Here is a 22,511-nt window from a genome sequence, read left to right as displayed (position 1 = left end):
CTCCCCCAACTAGCATAGTACATGATGTGTGCCGTAGGTTTCTGTAATGATGTGTTTGAAACTGCTCATTAGTGAACAAAATGTTGAAATCTGTATCATGGTTTCCGGTCTGGCACAGTGACTGTACTTAATGAACTGACTTGTAATGATCATAATTCCAGTATCATGTTTCAGATTGAACCATATATGCACAAATGAGCAAACAAATTCGGAACTTCGTAAGAATTCAAGACAATTTAGCCTATGCCCATTGCTGAGAGTCGGAGGTCCCATATTTTGTTATACCCAGATGGTGCCAAAAAAGTGTAAAAAAACAGAAGAATCTTAGTTCGAGTCTACCTCTGACACAATACAGTTGTTGCTGACACAGCTCCTATCGTACAATTTTACTGCGGAGGTAGTAATCAGAAACCAGACAGAGAAGATCTCCTTGTACCAGTTCACTGAGCTAGTTAAATTAAATGATCTCAGAACAGGGTAGGTAACATGCAGTAATCATATTTTGTTGATGTTGACAGGCAGTTTGGGCTCTGACAACATTTCAAACTTGGAAATGCCTAAAAGATTAGAGGAGAAATTATTCACACTGGTCTCACAATTAAAAAAACAAACATGGACAAAATTTATGAATGACTGATTCACAGATAAGGCTGTTAGTGTGGATCAGCAGATGCACACTCCTATGGTGCTGAGCTCTCAAGTTTGCTCTGAACAGGGCAAGTACTCTCTGCCTCAATTGCAATGGCAGCATATCACTAAAGAGAGAGAGGCTAAGAGAGAGGACTGCTGGCAACCTTCTTTGTACATAGTGGGAATTACTGAATATGGAGCAAACAGATATTCACTGCGAATCTGCATTCACTGGACGATGCCAATTGCTGTAGGGTCATCCCTCCCTTGTAACTGGAGAGCATGCATACTGTTCTCAATCACTAGGTACTGTCGCATCACACTTTGATCTATACAGATGTGGCAACATTCTTTTGGAATCTTTATCTTATTCTTCAGGTCTACTAGCTCAAGTTATGAATTCATGCTAAACATTTAAATAAGAGCAAATAGATACAGGATGCACAATTAAAATTATGGAATGTTTACATTTTATCTGTGGAGATCCTGCCGAGAGGCATCTCCGACCATGCTCTCATGGCCCTTCACATTGGCCCCAGCAGTATGGTAATGCGGCACATGTTGCGATTAAATGCATGATATTTAGAAGACAAGGACTGTGTTCGGTTTCTACGTGAAAAATCCCAAGAATACTTTGCCATCAATTAAGGCACCATCACCTCGATTGGCACCCTCTGGGCAGCCAACAAACGGTAATGAGAAGCCAAGGAAAATACTATGTACTCTCCCTGGAGCGGACCAACCTAGAACACATCACCCGGATCGAGGCCCAAGTTGGTGCTTTGAAAGCACTTTGGCACTTAATCCTGAGGCTGCAACCACTAGTCAGCTCTCAATATTGAGGGAGGAGATATGCTTTCAAGCCATGGAGGCCACCAAGCATCTGTGGTGGGCCTCCACAGGGCAAATCTACGGCTGAGGTGATAAAAATGGAAAATTAATCTACTGGCTAATATCCCATCATCAAGCCTCCAGAATTATTCCTGAAATAACCACGGAGGAGGGCGTTACCCTAACCGCTCTTTCAGAAATGGCAAATGCCTTTATCTGTTATTACCAACAGTTACATGCTCCCCCTCAAATGGTTGAAGCAGCCTACTCGGCCCAGTTCCTGGATGAGGTGCCCCTTCCCCGACTGTCCCGTACAGACACTTAGATGCTGGACTAACCTATCACGCTGGCCGAAATAGAATCGGTGGTCTCTGCCGTAGCTGGTGGGAAGACCCTGGGCCCAGATGGCTTTCCAACTGTATACTACGTAGTGCTTTGGGAGACATTACTCCCAAACCTCTTGACCTTCTATGGAGAGGTAGATTGACTAGGTGCCTACCCACCCAATATGGATATGGGCACTATAGTGGTCATCCCCAAAACTCATCCCCCCGCTCAGTCTTTTTCTGATTACCGGACAATCTTCCTTATTAATGGAGATGTTAAGATTTATTCTACCATTTTGATGGCTCAAACGAGTGCTCCACGCCTAAGTCCATCACAATCAGTATGGCTTCGTGCCCACTTGTGGAATGAGGCACTGCATTCGCCACCTCCACGTGGCCATGGCTCACCACCGATTGCCCTTTCACCTAGTGCTGCTGTTTATCAACTTCGAGCAGGTGTTCGACACAGTGGACTGGGGATACCTGGGGCTAATATTATGACAGGCTGGCATGGGGCCGCATTTCCGTAGACTGGTTGAGGCATTTTACAATAATCCTACAGCCTGGGTCCAGATCAACTGCACCTTTTCACGGTCATTCCACATTTGACGAGACACCTGACAGGATTGCCTCTTGTCCCCCCCTCCTCTTTGCCTTGGTGATTAAACCACTGGTACGGGTACTGAGAGAAGACCTGTCGTTCAGTGGGTAACGGAGGGAGGAGGGACATGAGAATTGTGGAGCCCTCTATGCTGGTGCCGTCCTCCTCTACCAGAGCAACCCAGCTGTTAGTGGCAACAGGTATCTTCAACTCCTTCACTGCTTTGTGACTGCCTCGGGTCTCCGCATTAACCCATCTAAGTCAATTCTTGTGCCCTTGTCCCTATCCCAGGACTGCTTTGATTGGCAGGGGAAAATAGCCCTTTGTCGACTGAGCTTTAAGTACTTGAGTATCTGGGTGTTCCTACTTATCGACCTCACATGGTCTTTAAACCTTCAACCTCTGACGCAGAAAGCAAACACGGATTTAACGCGATGGTGGACTCTCCCCCTCATCATTTTGGGATGCATAGTATTGTATAAGATGATGGTTTTGTCATGCTTCCTCTGTGTTCCAAAATATCCCCATCCCTCTGCCCTGGTTCTTAGCCTTAGACAAATCAGCATCAGTATTCCTTAGGCGAGGAGCCATACACTGCATAGCACTTCACTATTGCCAACGAGGCACTTATGACGGAGGGCTAGGCATGTCCAATCCCTTTTTATATTACTTGGCCTCCCAACTCATCGTCACACACCACTGGTTTAATGGGGGACGGTCAGACCCTGCATTTCGGCTTGAGCTCGATCTACTGTCGTTCCCCCACATTCAAGACCTCCTCTATGGCTGCTCACATTCAAACAATTTGGTCCCGGTGACCAGGATGGTGTTCCTAGCCTGTAGAGTGGCTTTGAGATGCAAGCATTAGGACCACACCCTCACACAACTTACACCACTCTGGCATGGTACATGGCTACATCAAACGGCAGACTTGCAAGGGTTTGACAAATGGAACTTGTTGGGCATATCCCACTTCGGTGATGTGTGGACTGGTTCATATATGCAATCCTTTCAAGACCTCCGTACAGACTACCAACTTTCGCACACCCAGTTTTACAAATACCTGTAACTTCGCCACGCCTTCCACAAGAATCTTACACATGTAGATTCAATGCCGGAATACAGCCCACTAGAAGCTAAACTTCTGCTGGGGGCATTAGGGAAAGGTGGAGTCTCCCAAATATATAAGACACTAGTTATTAACACATCAGGGGAACTGACCGTTATCAGGACCAGATGGGAACAATGGATGGGCCCGATAGAGGAAGACGATTGACACCCTGATGGCCCCTAGACTTATCACCATGTCCTCCTGCCTGCGATTGATACAGATATATCATCTGTATGGCTCATTCCTCTCGCCAACCAGGCTACATCACGCAGGGCTCCTACCAAACCCTGTGTGTCCAAGATGTGCAGCAACCCCATTGACTTCTATCACATGACATGGGTCTGTCCCTGAATCCAGAGGTACTGAGTGGCAATAACTACTGAGCTCACTGAGATCTTAGGTCGGGATGTCTTACTGTCCCTCTTAGTGATCCTCTTAGGTGTGCTGGAAGAAGTGGAGAACATCCGAGCTGATCGTACCTTCCTGGGTACTGCCCTGGTGGTGGTCAAAAGGGACATTGCAAGTAACTAGAAATCACCTGCTCCCCCTGCTCTCTCAAAGTTGCACCAGGGAGTAGACTGGTGCATGAGAAAAGAACAACCTTTTTACGAAGTCCGGGGGTCTCCCGTAAACACAAACAGGAATGGGGGAGGTGGTTGGGTCAGATCCCTTGAATAGCCATTACTCTGACTTGAACGAATGTATGGCTTGGTATTGTTTGGCTGATGTCATTGATGGGAGTTTGTGCCACACTTTCTGGACTACTATGTTGTGTTGGTACTGGTGATTGTCTGTGCCAATAATGTTACTTTCAATGAACTCAATAAAACTTGTTTATCAAAACAAAATTATGGAATGTTTAATGCAAACCCTTCCAAAAAAATTATTTGGCTTACGAGTTTAAAGTTACATATTACAAATATATATATAAAAAGTGGTGTTACCTTTGCTAGTTCCCAGTAGTTGGTGGAAAAATTAGAAGGTTTGCAGTTCCCCCAGTGTACTTCTCCATTCCTGTTCATGTGATGATTTAAAATCTGTTTTTTCCATTCTGCACACACCGAACATCGAGGCTGAAACTAAGGGAGAGCAGTAGAAAGGGATGGAAAAACAGACATGCAAATTAAAAAAAAAGTTGTATAACCAATTTTTTTTTATTCAACTAAACTTTATTGTCATTTACATCACATAGCTCACAAACGTTCTGCATACTACGGTATTTTTCAATTGCTCCATAGATCCTAAGTAAATGCTTTTCGAATTTTTGTGAAGATGAAAATGGTCAGAAATAGAAAACAACCCAGACATAGATAAACCTCCTCTCCAACAACAACTTAACCCTCGCATCTGGCTACCTTTAATCATTTCCTAATACATTCAAACATAGGTGCTACTATGTACATTTCCTCCCTTGCTTTAGTTCTCGTAACAGATTTCCTAGTTATACCCATCATTTAGTCTGATGAGAACCAGCAAACATGGGTTGACCACATGCTTGGAGTGTTTTCGCAAACCATGATACAGACTTAAGTTGGCTTGGGTTAGCCCTCTTCTAAAAGTGCACCCACTGGACCACCACAAAGCATGGAGCTTCAGATAAGTTTCTCGTTTTAGTTGCTAAGACTACGTGGGCCTTGGCCCAGTCAGCACATAATATGAATATTGTTTCAGGTGAGGAAAGCCCATCTGCAAGGACAGCCTCATTGAATCCACTGTTATTTCTCTTTCTGATGTTGCAAAAACAGGCCACAATTAAAATTCTTCAAACACTATGGGACTCATTTAGGGTTTGGTGGACACACGACCAACAGCTGTGGTCATATTCTAAGCTTGCTGTTTGTGTGACAGCCTTTTTCCGATGTCTAAGTGGGAACAGCTTCAGCAAAAACAATTAATGCCACCTGGCACACCATGCCATGGTGGCTTTACAAAAGACGTGGATTGTTAACATTGGGTGTCTTTACTAGTCCTACAACTTTGGGTAATGTAACACCTGAATAAATGATTCATTTAAAAACATTTAGAATTGGTATTAGTGGAAATCTGCTTCACTGGTGTCCAAGTCCCCTACCTGCTTTCTACTGACCTTGGGAGCCAGGCTCATCTCAGTGTCCCTTACAGTAGTTATATCGCTATCTTGTTCCTAACCATTCCCAGCTTGAACAGGGATACTCCTTAAATACGGCAAAAGTAATATTATGCTGCTAAATTGTTTACGTTCCAAATTAATTATTGGGCAATATTGAGCAATTTGGGATGAAAGGGAACAGGGAGCCAATAAAATACATGGTTTTGGTGTCTTATCATGAAGGAAATCATGAAATGGCATGCTAAACTGATAATGCTTAAAGTTAAGAATACCATAAATAAGTTATTGCCTACTTATTTAAATTAGTGGGGAAGGACAGGGAAAACAAAAATATCAAAAACCCAATTATTAATTATGCAATAAAAATGTTACGGCTAAGATTTCCACCATCATTTTTCAAGGATATTGATGAGATTATCTTCAAGTGCACTTGGTCCATCAAAGCCACAAATAGCTTTATCCCAACTTAGACTTCAGAAAAATGTGCATGGTGTACGATTTGTTGATTTCAACAAATATCGATCCATCTTTTGAATCACCCCCAGGTGGTTCTGAGTTAACTTACATTCAAACAATCGGTAAACGGATTGGGGTTGAAAGATACTTATTAATGTCTGGAATATTCCTTTCTATATTAGTTCCAGGACCATCCCCAGCTGAAACCAATTTCTGCATAACCTTCGAGCTATCAAAAGAAAATCTAAGGTGGAAATACAGGACTATTTTAATTCTTTTATGGAAGAATAAAATAGACAAACCAGACAAAACCCAGGTTCAAAGAGTGACAGGGATACGATGTACACTTTACTGGGTAAAGATCCAATGAATGAAATTGGTTCCATGCCCTTGTCACTGATTTAGGCATAAGATGGCCTAATGAACTCAGACATTTACCCCTTCCTAAGACTAAAAGGCCTATAGTTCAAACTAAGCTTCCGACTTGAGTACACAGATGTTTTGTTGGTCTCCAAACTTCAGCTTAAATAAAGTTTGTATAAGAAACTGCTTAGCCATAAAACCCACATTGAAAAACACCCCAGAAAAAGGTGGGCATCTCTACTAACAGAAGAAATATCATCTGATACAGGTGTGCACATTGGGCGTAAATTCGTGTTTTTAAAGACAGCCTCATCCATATTCATGCAGAATATATATTACTTAATTTATAATTATATTCTCCACTGCACTCACCATGAAACAGTGATGGGAAGTGCAGTTCTGTTGTAACTATGCTGCTGTTTTATCAAATGCTAGGAAAGAAAGCATCATACCTATCTTAGGGGGTCATTCTGACCCTGGCGGTAAAATCCGCCAGGGCCAACGACCGCAGGAGCACCGCCAACAGGCTGGCGGTGCTCCCATGGGCATTCTGACCGCGGCGGTACAGCCGCGGTCAGAAACGGAAAACCGGCGGTGTACCACCGGTTTCCCGCTGCCCTGGGGAATCCTCCATGGCGGCGCAGCTTGCTGCGCCGCCATGGGGATTCCGACCCCCATACCGCCATCCTGTTCCTGGCGGTTTTGGCCGCCAGGAACAGGATGGCGGTAAGGGGTGTCGTGGGGCCCCTGGGGGCCCCTGCAGTGCCCATGCCAATGGCCCCACAGGGCCCCACAAAGATTTTCAGTGTCTGCCATGCAGACACTGAAAATCGCGACGGGTGCAACTGCACCCGACGCACCCCTTCCACTCCGCCGGCTCCATTCGGAGCCGGCATCCTCATGGAAGGGTGTTTCCCGCTGGGCTGGCGGGTGGCCTTCTGGCGGTCGCCCGCCAGCCCAACGGGAAACCCAGAATACCCGCGGCGGTATTTTGACCGCGCAGCGGTATTCTGGCGGTTCCAGCCAGGCCGGCGGCTTTCGCCGCCGGCCGGGGTCAGAATGACCCCCTTAGTGTCTTTAATACTACCAGTTGGGAAAAGCTGAATTTCTTTCTCCCGATTATTGTTGTTCCATCTACATTATGTCAAATACCACAGGCTGTGCTGACAGGACCTAAACGCCATCTGTTTTTTAGGTGGTGATCTATGTGGGCTGTTTTTTCCCGTCAGTGCCACCACTGAGCTGCATTTTGAATCTGGGCCGCCGTGTGACAATCCGAGAAGCGTGGCCCGTTAAAATCATACTTCGCACTTTTATTATAACTCAACCTTAGGTCAGTAATGGGTATCTTCATCAATAATAATAACTGCAGATCACGGTTCTGCAGGGGGCATTTGTCGCATTAGGTGCAGGCCCCTGAGAGGGTGTGAGCAGAGATCTGAAAAAAGATGCACGCACACACTGTCTGGTTTTGGGTCTCGCACCATTAACTTGGACATGAAAAAAGAAAACACAAATAACTAACACATGACAACCTGTAATTTATACTCCACAGTCTCAGGATTTCTGTGATGACTTCGGATCGGCGGGAAGATGATACCTTGAGTGTTTGCCCCTCTCATCCTGGGGTATTTGGGGTAGACTAATTGCAGCTGGTGATCCCTCTTTAGATGCTCTTGTTCCCAGTTCGGACTATTCCTTAGGGTCTGCTTCTTAGGACCTGAATGACTTTGTCATTCCTCCCTCGTCTTGTGGTGGGTGAGGCACAGCCGGGTTCCTGGTGGGCTAGAGCCCCACTCCTCTTCATCGCTCTCTAGGTCAGGAGGGAGGCTCACAATTAGTTGGAAGAATAACAAATTCCTTATCACTTCCTTCACGAGCAGTTACCATGGTACCTTTTACTTGAGCCATTCGCCAAAGCAGGGGTTCAAAAGGTAGTGTGAACTTGCTTCCTGGATGCCAGTCTCGTCAGCACTGGGTAGCCCACTTGTAGGGTATGGCTTCGAGCCCTCCACTTAAGGCACACTAAGTCAATAATGTAGTGTCGGCGTTGGGTGCACAGTCACTGTCTAGCATTCCAGGGGCCCACCCGAGGTGGTAAGATATTGCCTCTCGTAAAGTTCTACTCATGCAACTTTGGTTCAGGGGGTGCACTTTGGTGGTACAAGAAGTTTGGTGATACACTCCTAGAAATGAGTGAATAGGTAACTTGACATCCTGAAGACTAGTTCTGGCAAAGCAGGTTAGCTATGGTGAGCATGACCTCTCCACATCTTAATTGGCCTTCAGCCACCGGGGTGTACTTTTGATGTGTTTGACCCGTAAAGAGATTTTGATCAGTGGTTTGTGGTTGGTGTGGACAACAAAAGGGTGTCAGCACCTAGTGAATTGCGATTACTTCTTTCTCTTTGTGCACACTACTGATTCAACTTCTCCTCACGACGGCCTATGTGACAGGACTGCCTCTAGTCTCATAGGGATGGCGTGAAAGGCCAGCTCTGACTCCGTCAGTGAATCAACATAGGCCAGGGGTGTCTCTCCTGACAAAGATCTCGTTAGTGTCTCAGAACTCCACCTCTTGGTCCTTTCATGACTCACACATGGCAGATGGCTTGATAAATAAATATAGTAGAGCTCTGGCAGTAGTCAGATTTGTAATGAAATGGTCATAATAGTTAACCATCCCCAGGAAACTTCTCACCTCAGTCATCGAGGTAGGTGGGGAAGCTACTTGGATGTCCTCAACTTTGGCAGGACCCGGTGCTACTCTGTCTTCAGTGAAAAGGAACCGGAAAAATGTCACTTGCCTCTGGAGAAATGCCACTTTCACTGATAAAGCATCAGACCACTATCTTTGAGTCTCAGAAGCTCCTTCCAGAGGAGAGTATTGTGGTTTTTCAAGGTCTTGGAGTACACCAGTATGTTGCGACTAAAATGAACAACCCTCAGCAGCCCTGACACAACCTCTCATATGGTATTCTGGGATACATCAGTGGTCTCAAATTGCTGAAGTTGAGTCTCTTGTAGTGACACAGGCCAACATGAGTGAAAAAATGGGACATTGGATCCATCAACAGCTGATGGTATTCAAACTGGAGATCCATTTTCGAGTACCAACAGGTTCTGCTATTTCTCCCATGAGGTCATTAATGGTAAAGTAGGATGACTCTCACGTTTGATGGCTAGATTGGGGAGGTGTTTATTCTATGTGTAACCTCACCTCACACTGTTACCTTCAGGCTCCTTCGGAATACAATGGGTGACACCCAGGGTGTGGGTTCTTCAAAGGCTTCAAAGACATTTGCCTTTTCCAGCTCGCAAAGCTCTTCTTTAGCCTTCAGGATGAAAAGCTATCTTGCAATGCCTCAAAACCAACAGTTGTACCTACTGGTTAAAGTGTATTTGTCCTGTCTTTTCGTTGTGCCGTCCGATGGCCACAAAAAGATTTGATAACTCATCCACGAGTCTGTCAAGTTCATTGACGTGCATGCTGTGTGCTAGTTTGCTGAGTTGTAGATTCTCATCTGTCTGACAGCACAGTAGCATGCTGTGCCCCCTCTCACAGTGATGTATACCTTTGTTGTGGTGCTGCAGTCTCTATGGCACATGGTGGTGACAAACATTCTGGCCACTGACAGGGGTAAAGACTGTCCATATGTCGCACAACTACGCCATGCGTTACGAGCAGGGGTGTTGGAGGCTGAGATCCCAGAATTTGCCCCATTAGAGGGGCAGATACTGATGGAATTAGAAAAAGGTGCCATCTCTGCCACATATAAGATGATCAACGACAACATGCCAGACACGCTGGGTAAGCTTCAGGGACTGGATGTGGGCTACATAGAAAACAGACTGAGAAAAAGCACTAATGCTCCCTCAGAAAGTGGCTATTAAATTGCGCTTGAGCGTGAATCAAGTCAAGATACTCCACCGGGCAAATTACCATTGCCAAAGGCTGCATAGCATGAGGAGACCATCCATGTCATTCCGTTTGCGGTGTGCTGAAGAGGTTGTATCATTTCTATGCATACTTTTGGAATGTCCCTCTATGTATACAAGCCTGCTGGAGGACAATGGTTCAGGAACTCTCAGATATACTGGAGGTGTCTCTCCCACTGGACTCGAGGTTTGTGTTGCTAGGGATACCAAATGATGTCCTGCGCTTTAATCTTCTTTTTAGTGTACTGGGCCTGGTGGTTGCAAAAAGGGATGTGGTTAAATACTGGCAGCGGAAAAGGTGATATATTGCAGCAGGGGATGCCAACATAAGTTCTACAAGATTTGGGGCAGGTGGAGAGACTACTACGGGTTGGGCTCTGCAGAAGACAATTTTGCTTTGACTCCTGAGTCGACTGCTAGCTAGGCACCAATCGCTTCAGGGAAGTCTGCATGTGCCTCAATTGTACTCTCCTACATAGACTTTGTGTTTGGTTGCGCTAAGATATACTCCGCACTACTTACAATGACACTTGTACGATTAACATGTATCTGAAGACAATAGCACATGTTGCGCATGACTGTACTGTTTTCGGCTTATTTGGTTTCAAAATAAAAAAACATATAAAAAGAAAACTGACCATATGCAAATACTTACACGTTCATGGGTTTCACTGGGGGTTCAACAGGCAACAGTTCATATTTGTTTTTGACCATCACGTTTATGGAAGCCCTGGTGTTGATGATGGCTGTGACAGGTCTGTACCCTACGATCACTACCATCATAGGATTGGATTTCGGAAGTATTTTTAATCAGCACTCCTTGGAAAAATTGCTGAGCTTGCCACATATTGCAAACCTCCTCTCCTTCACCAAGCACTCACCAGTGTATGGGAATGCCACAACACAATGTCGGTCATCGCCCCGTTAATCTAGTTTACAGGTTATTGTCTGACTGGCTTCTGCAGAGCTGATTATATGTGCGAGAACCTAGCTTTGGCCAACTGTTTGGATCTTCCACGCATTAAGATGTTCTGCAGGGGCTTCCTGGGCTCTTGGAGTAATTACTCAGTCTCATCATGGAGAGGGCATGTGCTTGACAATCATTTGTGTCAGACTTAATAGCTGTCCACTGACTCTTCTGGGCTCCGTCGTGCCTGATACAGCAGGAATCGCTCAATGTCTGGGTTGGCCATTGGGACGAAGTGGTCATTTAGCACTCTCATTATAGAACTGTAGGTGTGAGGTGGCCCCATTTCCGTCAGGCTGTGGGACAACTTGTAGATGTCTATCCCTGTCAAACGGAGTAGGAGCGGGTATTTTCAGGTTCAAGAACTCCTGTGCCTGCAAAATACAGCTCCAGTCTCTCCTCTCACAGCTTCCATTTTGCTACTTGGGCAGATGGGGACTCCAACCATAACAAATGGTTTGATGGGTGGGACAGACAACATTGGTGAATGTGCTACGACCTGTGATGCACAAACAATGTGCAGATGTTGGCAGTTGGTGTCCTCACCCGGGTCATCAAGTACCTGCGTGATGAGCTGAGAATCATCGACGTAGAATATGTTAAAACTGTAGCGCTAAATGATATCAGCTAGGGGGCGCATATAAAGATTGGATAGAGTAGGGCTCAACGAGGAACTCTGAGGCACCCCTTGCTGCAGCGGAAAAACCTTGAATGAAAAGGGTTTTTGTGCCACCTGGAAGGTGCAGTTCTGTAAGAAAGAAGCAATCCATCGTAGGCCCTTATAATCGATTCCGCAGCTCCACAGACATTCAAGTAGAAGGTTGTGGGGACCGGTATGGAAGGCTGCGCCAATGTCAAACATTAGCAAAGCTGCAATACTGCCCTCTTCAACAATTTGCGGGACGGATTCTGAGGCGAATATTAACACAGACTCTACTCTGTTGTGAGGAAGGACCCCCGATTGAGTCCCATGGAGAAGGTACTTTGCCTCAATAAAATAGAGAGCTGCGGGTTAATGTACTTCTCTGCCACCTTCGAGGAAAAAGGGGAGCAATGAAATGTGCCTGAAGTTTTCCAGCTTAACAAGATCTAATAGTGTTTTTTAAAGAAGCATAACTATGGTGGCATGTTTCCAGATCTGGGGAACCCGGCACAGCTTAAAAGAACTATTTAGTAGATAACAAAGCATGGGTAATATTGCATCAATCCCTTGTTCAAGGACATCGGGCAGTGCAGGGTCAGTAGGTGCGCCTGATTTGACAGCTGTCAAAAGTGGGAGCAATTACTCAGTTGTGATAGGTTTAAAAATGGGGAGCCCCACCATGTCATCTGGGGACTGAAGCCACACCTCGAGACACTGACCGTCTCTCACTGTTTCAGGGAAGGTGGATTAGATAGAAGAGACTTTATCAAAAAAGAACTGAGTGATAATTTTACGGGGTTCCTCAGACGGCAGAGTGGCCGCTGAGACTCGATTGAGGGAAGATAGCAATTTCACAATTGAAAAAAACTTCACAAAAGGAATTTTTAGCCTCCTTGATTTTACCAGCCTAGAAGTCATGGTGGGTTGCCCTAATGTGTCTATGATATTCCTTCAGGGTCACTTGATAGATAGCGTGTGAGACTAAACTTTCTACGCCAGAAGCGTTTGCAATTCTTTTTAAAAACAGGTAACCCATTGTTGAACCATTCCACCGAGGGCTTAGCTCTTCTAATAGTGTTATGTGCCAAGGGTGGAATTTTATAAAAAATGCACCCATTATCCACCTTTTCAGGTGAGAACTGACTGTATCTACACAGTCATTTAAAATAGGGTAATTTGCAGCCAAAACACGAGTAAAGACAGCAGGGGTGACCTTCGACCATTCCGTGAGCTGATCTGTTTACCAGAATAAGATACTGGTGCCATTATGCTTATAAGGATTTGGAAAGGTATGGAGCAATGGTCAGATTACAAGAGAAGGAAATAAGGATCCACCACTAAACTAGTTAAATTTGGAAAAAATAGGGTTCCACGTGTGCCCCATCCTATGAGCAGGGGCACAAACTAGTTGAACAAACTCGAGGGCCTCGAAATCCACTGCCGGGCACATTTCATCCTCAAAATGGAGATTGGGATATCCAATATCTATAAAGTTTGGATATTGCAAAGTAAAGGATGGCAATGTATCTGGTTAAGGAAGCTATAAAGTTTGAAGCCGGGCCCGGTGTACGATAAATCAGGAACCCAGCTAGAGTAAAATCGCTAGAGCGAGCAAGAGTGAAGAAGGCTGCCTAACTTGCTGCAATTATTATCTCCGTAAATGTGCAAGAGATGGACTGTTTAAAAACAATGGCAAACCCGTCCCCTTTGTGTTTGCCTATCTAACCTGACTATCGCATATCCTTGGGGGATGGCAGTAAGTACATCAGGCGCCGAGCTTTTGGTCAACCATGTCTTGGATAAAAAGGCTGCATCTGACCGATAATCAGTCAGGAAGTCAAGCATCTCTAACTTGTGTTGGACTAACAAACGACAATTAGGACAATAACAGCATGCCACATGACATGATTGCAAAGTCCAACTCCCACTTGAAGGATGGCAGTAAGTACATCGGGTGCCGAGCTTTCGGTCAACCATGTTTGGACAAAAAGGCTGCATCTGGCCGATAATCAGTCAGGAAGTCAAGCATCTCTGACTTGTGTTTGACTAACGAATGACAGTTACAAGGATAACAGCATGCCACATGACAGGATTGCAAAGTCACACTCCCACTTGATTTAGACTCCAATGAGGCCATAGGCGCAAACTCACATTTACAGCAGAGGGGATTCACTTGGGCTAGATCCAGTGGTTTGCAGAAGTTGTTCAAAAAAATGGAGGCCAGTTTTAATGGCTCCATAGAGGTATACCATATAGTATCTACCCCAAACGAACAGGGGGCCTGGCCCCCGGCGACTGTCCAGGCACGGACCGGCTTGCCTTCGGAGTGCCGGCGGCACACCTGCTGCGCGTGTCCATTGCATAAGGAGCATAATGAGAAGAGAGGTCAGGGAAGTTCTTCTAAGTCCAAGGTAGTTACTTGCTACAAGTGCCCCCTGGTGAGACATTTTAAAAGAAACTGACAAGTGAAAGACCCGTGATTGCAAGTATGCTTTAAGTGGGTGAGGGGGCCCAGGAGGGTCCAGTTGCACTAGACATAGTGGCTATGGACATCTGCGAGAGGGACCCAGATGCTCGGAAGCACATTAATCCTAACACAACGGAGTTTGTACAGGAAATTAATATCAATGGGAGGTAATTATCTGCCCTGAGGGATAAAAAAGCCTTCTGCACAATGGCTGCGAATAAGTACCTTAAGCCCGAGTAGATTTTTCATGGTACCAAGGGTATAGGTTTGGTAGCCAGTGTAGAGGGCATGGAGTATCCGCTTGTATGGGGTTGGGGTTGAGATCGAGCTCAAAGGAAAACCAGGCCATTGTCAATGTTGGGGTATGGGAGAAGCAAGGTGTAGGTTGTCTCTTGGGCAATGATTTGATTGTGCCTGCCTTGTCCAAGGACCACCAGCCTTTATGGCTTGGACATGTAAGTAGTGCTGACCAGAGTACAGGCTGCATGGCAGCCTCTGAAGGAGACTGGAACCATTCCTGATTTGCAGAGACTAGGCAAGGCAGTTTACAGGAAAGGGCAGACTAAGGGAAGGCAGTGGTCGTGGAGGACCAGGTGCTGGCATATGGTATGCCTCCAGTCCTGCAGGGTTTTTTTGCTTGGGGGGGGGGGGGGGGGCGCCAGAGATCATTTCTGGTGGGATTAAGGAAGGAACAACAGGAACAGGTCAGCAAAGGAGTGGTTGGGAAACACTATGGGGGTGATTCCAACTCTGGCGGGCGGCGGAGGCCGCCCGCCAGAGTTCCCCCGACAGAACACCGCTCCGCGGTCCTAAGACCGCTGCGGTGATTCTGTGTTTCCCGCTGGGCTGGCGGGCGACCGCCAGAAGGCCGCCCGCCAGCCCAGCGGGAAACCCCTTCCCACGAGGAAGCCGGCTCCGAATGGAGCCGGCGGAGTGGGAAGGTGCGACGGGTGCAGTTGCACCCGTCGCGAATTTCGGTGTCTGCTAGGCAGACACTGAAATTCTTTGTGGGGCCCTCTTACGGGGGCCCCTGCAGTGCCCATGCCATTGGCATGGGCACTGCAGGGGCCCCCAGGGGCCCCACGACACCCCATACCGCCATCCTGTTCCTGGCGGGCGAACCGCCAGGAACAGGATGGCGGTATGGGGTGTCAGAATCCCCATGGCGGCGCAGCAAGCTGCGCCGCCATGGAGGATTCCATAGGGCAGCGGAAAACCGGCGGGACACCGCCGGTTTTCCTGTTCTGACCGCGGCTAAACCGCCACAGTCAGAATGCCCTGCGGGGCACCGCCAGCCTGTTGGCGGTGCTCCCGCCAACCCCGGCCCCGGCGGTCCTTGACCGCCGGGGTCGGAATGACCCCCAATGTTGGCTGGGAGGATGGCCTACTGGATAGTGAGCTGGTGAATCCTGAGCCAGGATCTAGCAAGGGACTACTGGTTCCATTGGTGCTCAGGAATGTCCTGTTGCTACTGGCATATTAGGTGCTCTTGGCAAGATACCTGGGCTCTAGAAAAACCCAAGATAAATTGGACCCTCTGTTCTAGTGGCCAGTGATGCACATAGCCACACCCTGGTTCTGTATAACCTGTCCTGCTTGCCAGGTAAGTAGTAAGTCAGGAGAGAGGAGAAAGGCACCATTAGTGCCTCCACCAGTTCTAGGTGTTCAATTTGAGGGGGTGGTGTAGGACCCCCCAAGATGAAATTAACCACTGCCATGGGGTGACATTTAGTGATGTCTGCATTGGTTACTTGGTATGTGTGCCCAAGTAGGATCTGCTCAGGTGACACCAGTTTTTCAATCACCATGGTGACACTTGCACCTGTGTCCCGGTAAGCCTCTGCATCAATACCATTAATGAGGAGATGCTGCCTGTATTTCCTCATATTAGGAGGCCAGGCAGCCAAAGTGGCAAGGTCAAAGCCACCCTCTGATACCAGGACAGCCTCAGTGGTTTCTCTGACTAGGACAGAGTCCACTGCAGTACCCAAGGTGAACCCAGCTACACCCTTGGATGTGGTACTACCACTAGTGGTGCTAACCCCAGAAGAAGTTTGTGGACCTGATGAAGACTATTTTTTTTTGTCTTTAGGTTTCTCCCCATCCTTCCCAGAGGACTTAGAAGTATTACCCTACTTTTGGTCACCCCTACTATGGGTTTTCTTACCCACCCTGGTGCAAACCCATTTGTGGATGTCATCCCCAGATTTGTAAGGGGGAACTATCCTGATGAGATTCCTAGAGTCAAAATGTTCCTCCCTGACCCTGGAGTCTCTGGTGCTGCCACCATGGGGTTCTAACCCCTAACACTATCTCTCCCTCTCCACCTCTAGGGCCTCCCTTTAAAGGGTCAGCTGCTCCCTTTTCAGCCTGAGCTGGGTGGACTCAGCACAGGATGCTGAGGAGAGTGAGGATGAAGTTGAGGAGGATCTATTCACCCTGGTAACCCTTTGGACCCTCCCAGGGGGGGGTGTAAAGGGGGAGTAAAAGTGGACCTACCAATGTGGCCTCCTTCTGTACTATTAGTACCTCCCAGTACAGGCCCAGGGTTATCCTCAAGGGCTTTCACAGAATCCTCTTGGACATGCTCAGAGTAAGAGCCTGAAGCATAGGGTGCTTCCTGGCCTAACTCTTAAGAGTCATCCATCCCACATTGATCTCCCTGCTATACCTGCCCTTCAGGACATTGGAGGTTTCTAGGAGCTAAGATTTAGTGGGGTGACTACCTGTCTTTAGTTTTTTTAAACTACTCAAAGTTCCAAGTTTCTGCAACTTAAGGATGCTGTATCCAGACTCCTGAGTCTGTCTAGATCCCTCAACTGAAGGCTAGTGTATGTGTATATACAACTACCCTAGTATTGTACATTTTTTCCCAAAGACTGGGGAAAGGACTAAGCCAGACCCTTAGCCACCTAGTCTAAAATAAAATAAGATATAGAATAAGATCAATTTGCAAAAAGTACAATATGTACCTAAAGTAACAGGGATTTCCTGTGGAAAATCACTTATGACGAAGGGATAAAGCAATGCAAGTCATTATCCCAACCGCTGCATCACCAATGTAGGAGGCTGCCTCAGTATATGGTATACATCTATAGGTGAGGCACCCTGTACTAATTCCAGGCAAACCTTAGTGATAGTGTAGGAGGTACTAGATAACCAGAGCTCTCAGTAGGGTAGCTGTGGAGAGCAGCTAAGGCTTATCCAGGAGGATGTAAAGCAGTTGCAAATATCACACAGTTCTGTCAGTGATGCACACACAGGAAATAACCACACCACTGACAGAAAAATATTCCATATTTATAGTAACACAAACTCTAGAACTAATTTAAATATACTTAGAAAAAAGGTATGTACAGGCATATGATAACATGTGAACCTACGGGGGCCAAATCATATACTAACAAAATGGAATGTGAGAATCACTCCCAACCCAAACTACCACCCAAGGACCCTTAGGACTGGGGAAACACAGGAACATCCAAAGTAAGTAGACAGGATTCCCCAGGTGCCCATGTGCAGAGTAGTAACCCCAGGTCAGTGTCCATAGGATAACATGGGGTAGTTGCGGTTGGAGAGTTCGAGAACCTTCCCTGAGGACCCAGAGGGACAAGGGAGGCTGGATAGTGCCCTCACCTGTGGATACCCAGAACAGTGGAGTACCTACACTAGGGAGCCCAGGTACACAGGGGTGAAGTTGTGTCAGAACCTACTATTGAAGTCAAAGGGGACCTCTGTTGTCCAGCTGCTGTCATGACCCATGGACCAGGTCGGTGGAACCCAGGTGTGGATTCCTGAAGAAGCGGAGCAAAGGAAAGAGGGGACACAGTTCAGACCTCCCAGAGGTGTCCAGGCTGTGCAGGAGGGCAATGCCCAACCTTCTTGGACATGCTTTCCTGCTGGACGGTGGTTGAAGAAGTGCAGCTGTGGAGTCCAGGTGATGCAGGAAGTCATCTACGAGCTGTCCCATGCCGGTCACCAGATTGCAGAGGGGTCAGTGGTCAGTGGGACCAACAAGTCTTGGCAAACAAAGGGAAGCATGGGAACCAGCAAGGTCCAGGTAACCCAACCTTTGCTCGTAGGTCGGGCCAGCCCTCAGCAAGTAGGAGAGCCAGCAGGAATCGGTGGCGCAGAGAGACCTCAGCAGCACAGCAAAGAGGGATGCCCACATTGCAGGAGTTGCAGAGAGGACGTCGTTCTTGGAGCTGGAGAGTGCTGGAGGCCGGGGCTTCTTGGAGCCAGGAGATCTTCGGACTGAAGAGCCAACAAACCTTGGCAACGACAAGCAGACTTCTCAGTTGCAAAGAAGGCAGGTCAGACCTCTAGAGAGCCACAGAACCACCACCTGTATTGTAGAGCCTTGAAGAGCCCATGGAATAGCATGTCCACAAACTTGATGTCATTGTTGAGGTGCCTGTGAATGTAGGGGAGTGACTCCTTCACTTCAAGGGAGATTCCTTCATGCTTTCCTGAGTGCAGACAAATCCTTGTGACTCTGGAGGATGCACAACCATGAGGGTTGCAGACGTTTTGCAGAACTTGGAAACAAAGTTGCAGTAGGAGCCCTCCTACTGGTTAGTCTTGCACTTAGCTCCAGCGAAGATCAGCGGCAGTTACGGTGTCCAGGCTGCAGAAGTGTCTTGCAGAGGAGACTTGCAGGCAGTTCCTGACTTCTTGTAGACAAATCAAAGGTCCCACCCTCAGGGGAGCCCTTAATGTAACACAGGAAGGGGGTTGGATACATTCTGCTGGGACCCATCTATCAGGGGGAGGGTGTCAGGGACGTCACCCAGCTGGACTAACCTGTCAGATGCTCCAAGGGGCCTCTACTCATCTCATTTCCAAGATGACAGAATCAAGTCGCCACCTGGCAGAGCTCTGTGCACCTCCCTAGGGGAGGAGCTGGACAGGGTGGTGGTCACTTCCATGTTCTTTGTGTGGTTTCGTGCCACAGCAAGAGCTCCTGCACTGAAGTAAACCAGTTTATGTGACTAAATGTGACCCTTCAAAGCAGGCTGGTGGCCCTCAAAGGCACCCCAACCCCAGCCCAATGACACCTATTTCTAAAGGACAGGTGGTCACACCTCTCCTCTACAGGAAATCTATAGTTCTGCCTTCCCCTGCCTGAGCTAGGCTAAGCAGCAGGAGGGCAAAACAATTCCTGGGGTCGGCAGCATCAGGGACTGGCATGCAGACCCTGCAAGGCTGCACAGTCCGACATGGGGGATCCCCTAGGGAACTGTATATTGTATCATGCAACTAGCACTGGAATCAGTGTAGTTGCATGATTCCAAAATGTTTGACACCAGACAAGCCTAGATTCAGTGAAGCCATTATGTAGTTGGACATCTTGTATTGACCAGTGTTCACTACATACCTTAAGATGGCTTACCCCCACTTACAAAGCCCAGAAAATGGAGTCTGAGGTTTGTAGGGGCACCTCTGCTCATACAGGGGTGCCCTCACACTGAGAACGAAGCACCCTGCCCATGGGCTGAAGGGCCTACATTAGGGGTGACTTATCGGGTCAGAGTGTAGTGACCATGATATAAGGCAAACTATCTGGGGTGAAAGGTGCAATGGCAGGCCTGTAGTCACAGTTTGCATGGGCCCCCATGGGTGGCACAGTACATGCTGCAGCCCTTGGGGGTCCCCTGGGCACCAATGCCCTGGGTATCTAAGTACCATATACTAGGGACTTACATGGGTGCACCAGTATGCCAATTGTGGGGTGTAAAAGTTTCTTACCAACTAAATTTAGAGGGCAGAACAGTGACACTGGGATCCTGGTTAGCAGGATCCCAGTATACCACAGTCTAAACACACTGACACCAGGCAAAAAGTGGGGGTAACTACGTCAGAAAGGTGTACTTTACTATGAGTGGGAAAAAACATTGTTGGTCCATTTGAACTTCTCACAGTCAGGCAACAAGTACTGCATTCCTGAGCACTAGATAGGACACACACTGGAGGAAGGAAGAGGCAGACTCTTCAGTGCTTATCAATAGGGGCTCTTATATTCTGAAAGGTCACTCATCAAAACGACCTGTGCACATCTGAGGAAGGAGATGGGGTTGATAAGAGAATCATAAAGAGGAGGGCTGGGGCCTTATGGTAACCTTTTGATGCACACATCACTGAGGCTGACATTCAGGTATGAAACTCTAATCACTCCCTTGGCCCCTGGAAAGGGTTTCTGACACCTGATATCGCAGCCATGGATAGAAGCTTACAGTCTGTCTAGTTTGAGACCTGTTACACACCTGTGACAAGTGGGCCTTTCTCTGCCCTACCTGCCACACAGCTCTGTCTACCCTTCTCAACTGAAGCACTTTTTTATAGCACATTTCTTTGCAGCCCTCTACTTTTCTATAAATGCTGCATTTTCACGGTTGCCAGCGGGAGCTAACTTACTGTTCCTTGCTCTGGAGGAGACAGTTCAGAGCGGCTTGTTTGGCACATTTATAACATTTTACCTACTGACATTTTCTGACATCTTCTGTGTCAGCCCTCTCCAGGGTCCCGCACCCCACCACAGATCAGGGTGTGTGTGGCCAGTGAGGCTACATTAGATAGGCTCTCTTCTGTAACACTAACCTTGGCCTGGTCTAGCCTCAACTGTTTCCACTATGACACTTACAAACACAGTAGTGATGATGGACTGTTCTATAGAAGGTGATACATTGTGCTATGCGTGGTGATGCACAATACAATTGGTAGAGGCCCGCTACACAGTGGTAATGGTGCACGGTGCAATACATGGTGGTGCATTCTATAGCATATCCCTGGTATGATGATCATCGAATACTCAAGGGATTTTTCAAATTGTTGTATATGCTTTCATACTATCCCTCATTTATTTTTTTCGATTTAATGTCTAATGGAGGGAGAGCTAAGTCAGATGTTTTTGTTCAACTTATCGTAATTAACAAATGGTGATAAAGTCACTTACCCTAATGTTTCAAAAACTGTTCACCATGGAGTTTAAAGCGTTTACAAACTTAAGTCAAAATTGTGATCGTATTCTCTTTCCCAAAAAGTTTGGGTAGATTCTGGTAAGGGGTGTGGCTTTGCATACATGCCAATAGACCCGATTCGGGTGGGAGACTCAATTTATGAAGTCAAAAAGACTTTATTTTGACTGACTCCCACCTAATGTTTTTTTTTAAATATCCCACTTTCCTCTTGTAAAATGTTGCCCTGATCCTCTGTTGGGTCCTTAAAATTGACCATTTGTCCTACATTTGGACTCTTTCTCCTTAATTTTTACAGTCCTGACTCCTGTCCAGGATTTGCCTCGATGTGAGGTGGTCCCCTGAATTAACACCAAATTTCTGAGAAGAAATGTGCCCTTTGTGCGTCTCTTATCCCTAGGCGCTGTATCTATCGTAATTATGGCTGGGAAATGGCGCGTTCCTAGCACCTGTGTGTGGCGTATACACCCAGTCCTCGGGGCTACACTCACCTGCCTGCCTTGTGCCCGGCAGTGCCCCGTGCAGCGTTGCCTCCCACGACCAAGCACCGGGCTCTCGGAGAGGAGGCGCCGGTGGAAGCTCTTCATCTGGGAGCCGACAAAGCCCTCCAGAGACCTCTTGAGCAGCAACAAGCAGTGTCCGGCCTTCACCCAGTTCTTGTAATCGGCATTGTTCAGCCGCAGTGCCAGCTCAGACAGCACCATGACCAGCGGAGCCTTCCCGGTGCACACTGATTGTAGTCAGGCGCAGAAAGCAGCAAGTCAGGTGCAGGTGAAAAAAAATCGACTAAATGCAGTTATTCCTGGCTGCAGACTCGAGGTTAGCGGGTGCACGCACAATGAAGAGCAACAAGCCAGCTTAAACGACTCCTTGACAATTTCCCTCTAGAGAGTAGAAACGTCCAAAATAACTTCCTGTCTTTACTGTAATTGGGCACCTAAGAAAAAGCCGGAACGAAAATGAAATGACCCAAAAACAAACCCAGCCTTATATAACGACAAGAAAGGCTACAGAAATGGAACGAATATAGCAAGCAATTATATATAATCAGGGCCACGGGAATTATGCGGCAGGAGAGGGCCAAATTATGCGGCATGGTTTACTGAATCATGCG

The 22,511-nt window shown here is 47.1% G+C and overlaps 1 protein-coding gene across 1 annotated transcript in view; it reads right to left on the bottom strand.

The window, feature by feature from the left end:
• The window catches only part of C8HXorf38 (chromosome 8 CXorf38 homolog), a 120,013-nt gene extending 97,714 nt beyond the window's left edge, over positions 1 to 22,299 (bottom strand). Inside the window, exons 1-2 of the mRNA XM_069204218.1 lie at positions 21,889 to 22,299; positions 4,444 to 4,578 (exon numbers count right to left, since the gene is read on the bottom strand). Of these exons, the coding sequence (XP_069060319.1) occupies positions 4,444 to 4,578; positions 21,889 to 22,101 (348 nt within the window). The 5' untranslated portion in view covers positions 22,102 to 22,299. The remainder of the gene's footprint in view (positions 1 to 4,443; positions 4,579 to 21,888) is intronic.
• Between the last annotated feature and the right edge of the window lie 212 nt (positions 22,300 to 22,511).

The sequence above is a fragment of the Pleurodeles waltl genome, chromosome 8 (genome assembly GCF_031143425.1).
Source record: "Pleurodeles waltl isolate 20211129_DDA chromosome 8, aPleWal1.hap1.20221129, whole genome shotgun sequence".
Classification (NCBI taxonomy): Eukaryota; Metazoa; Chordata; class Amphibia; order Caudata; family Salamandridae; genus Pleurodeles; species Pleurodeles waltl.
This window is presented reverse-complemented; position numbering and strand designations above follow the sequence as displayed.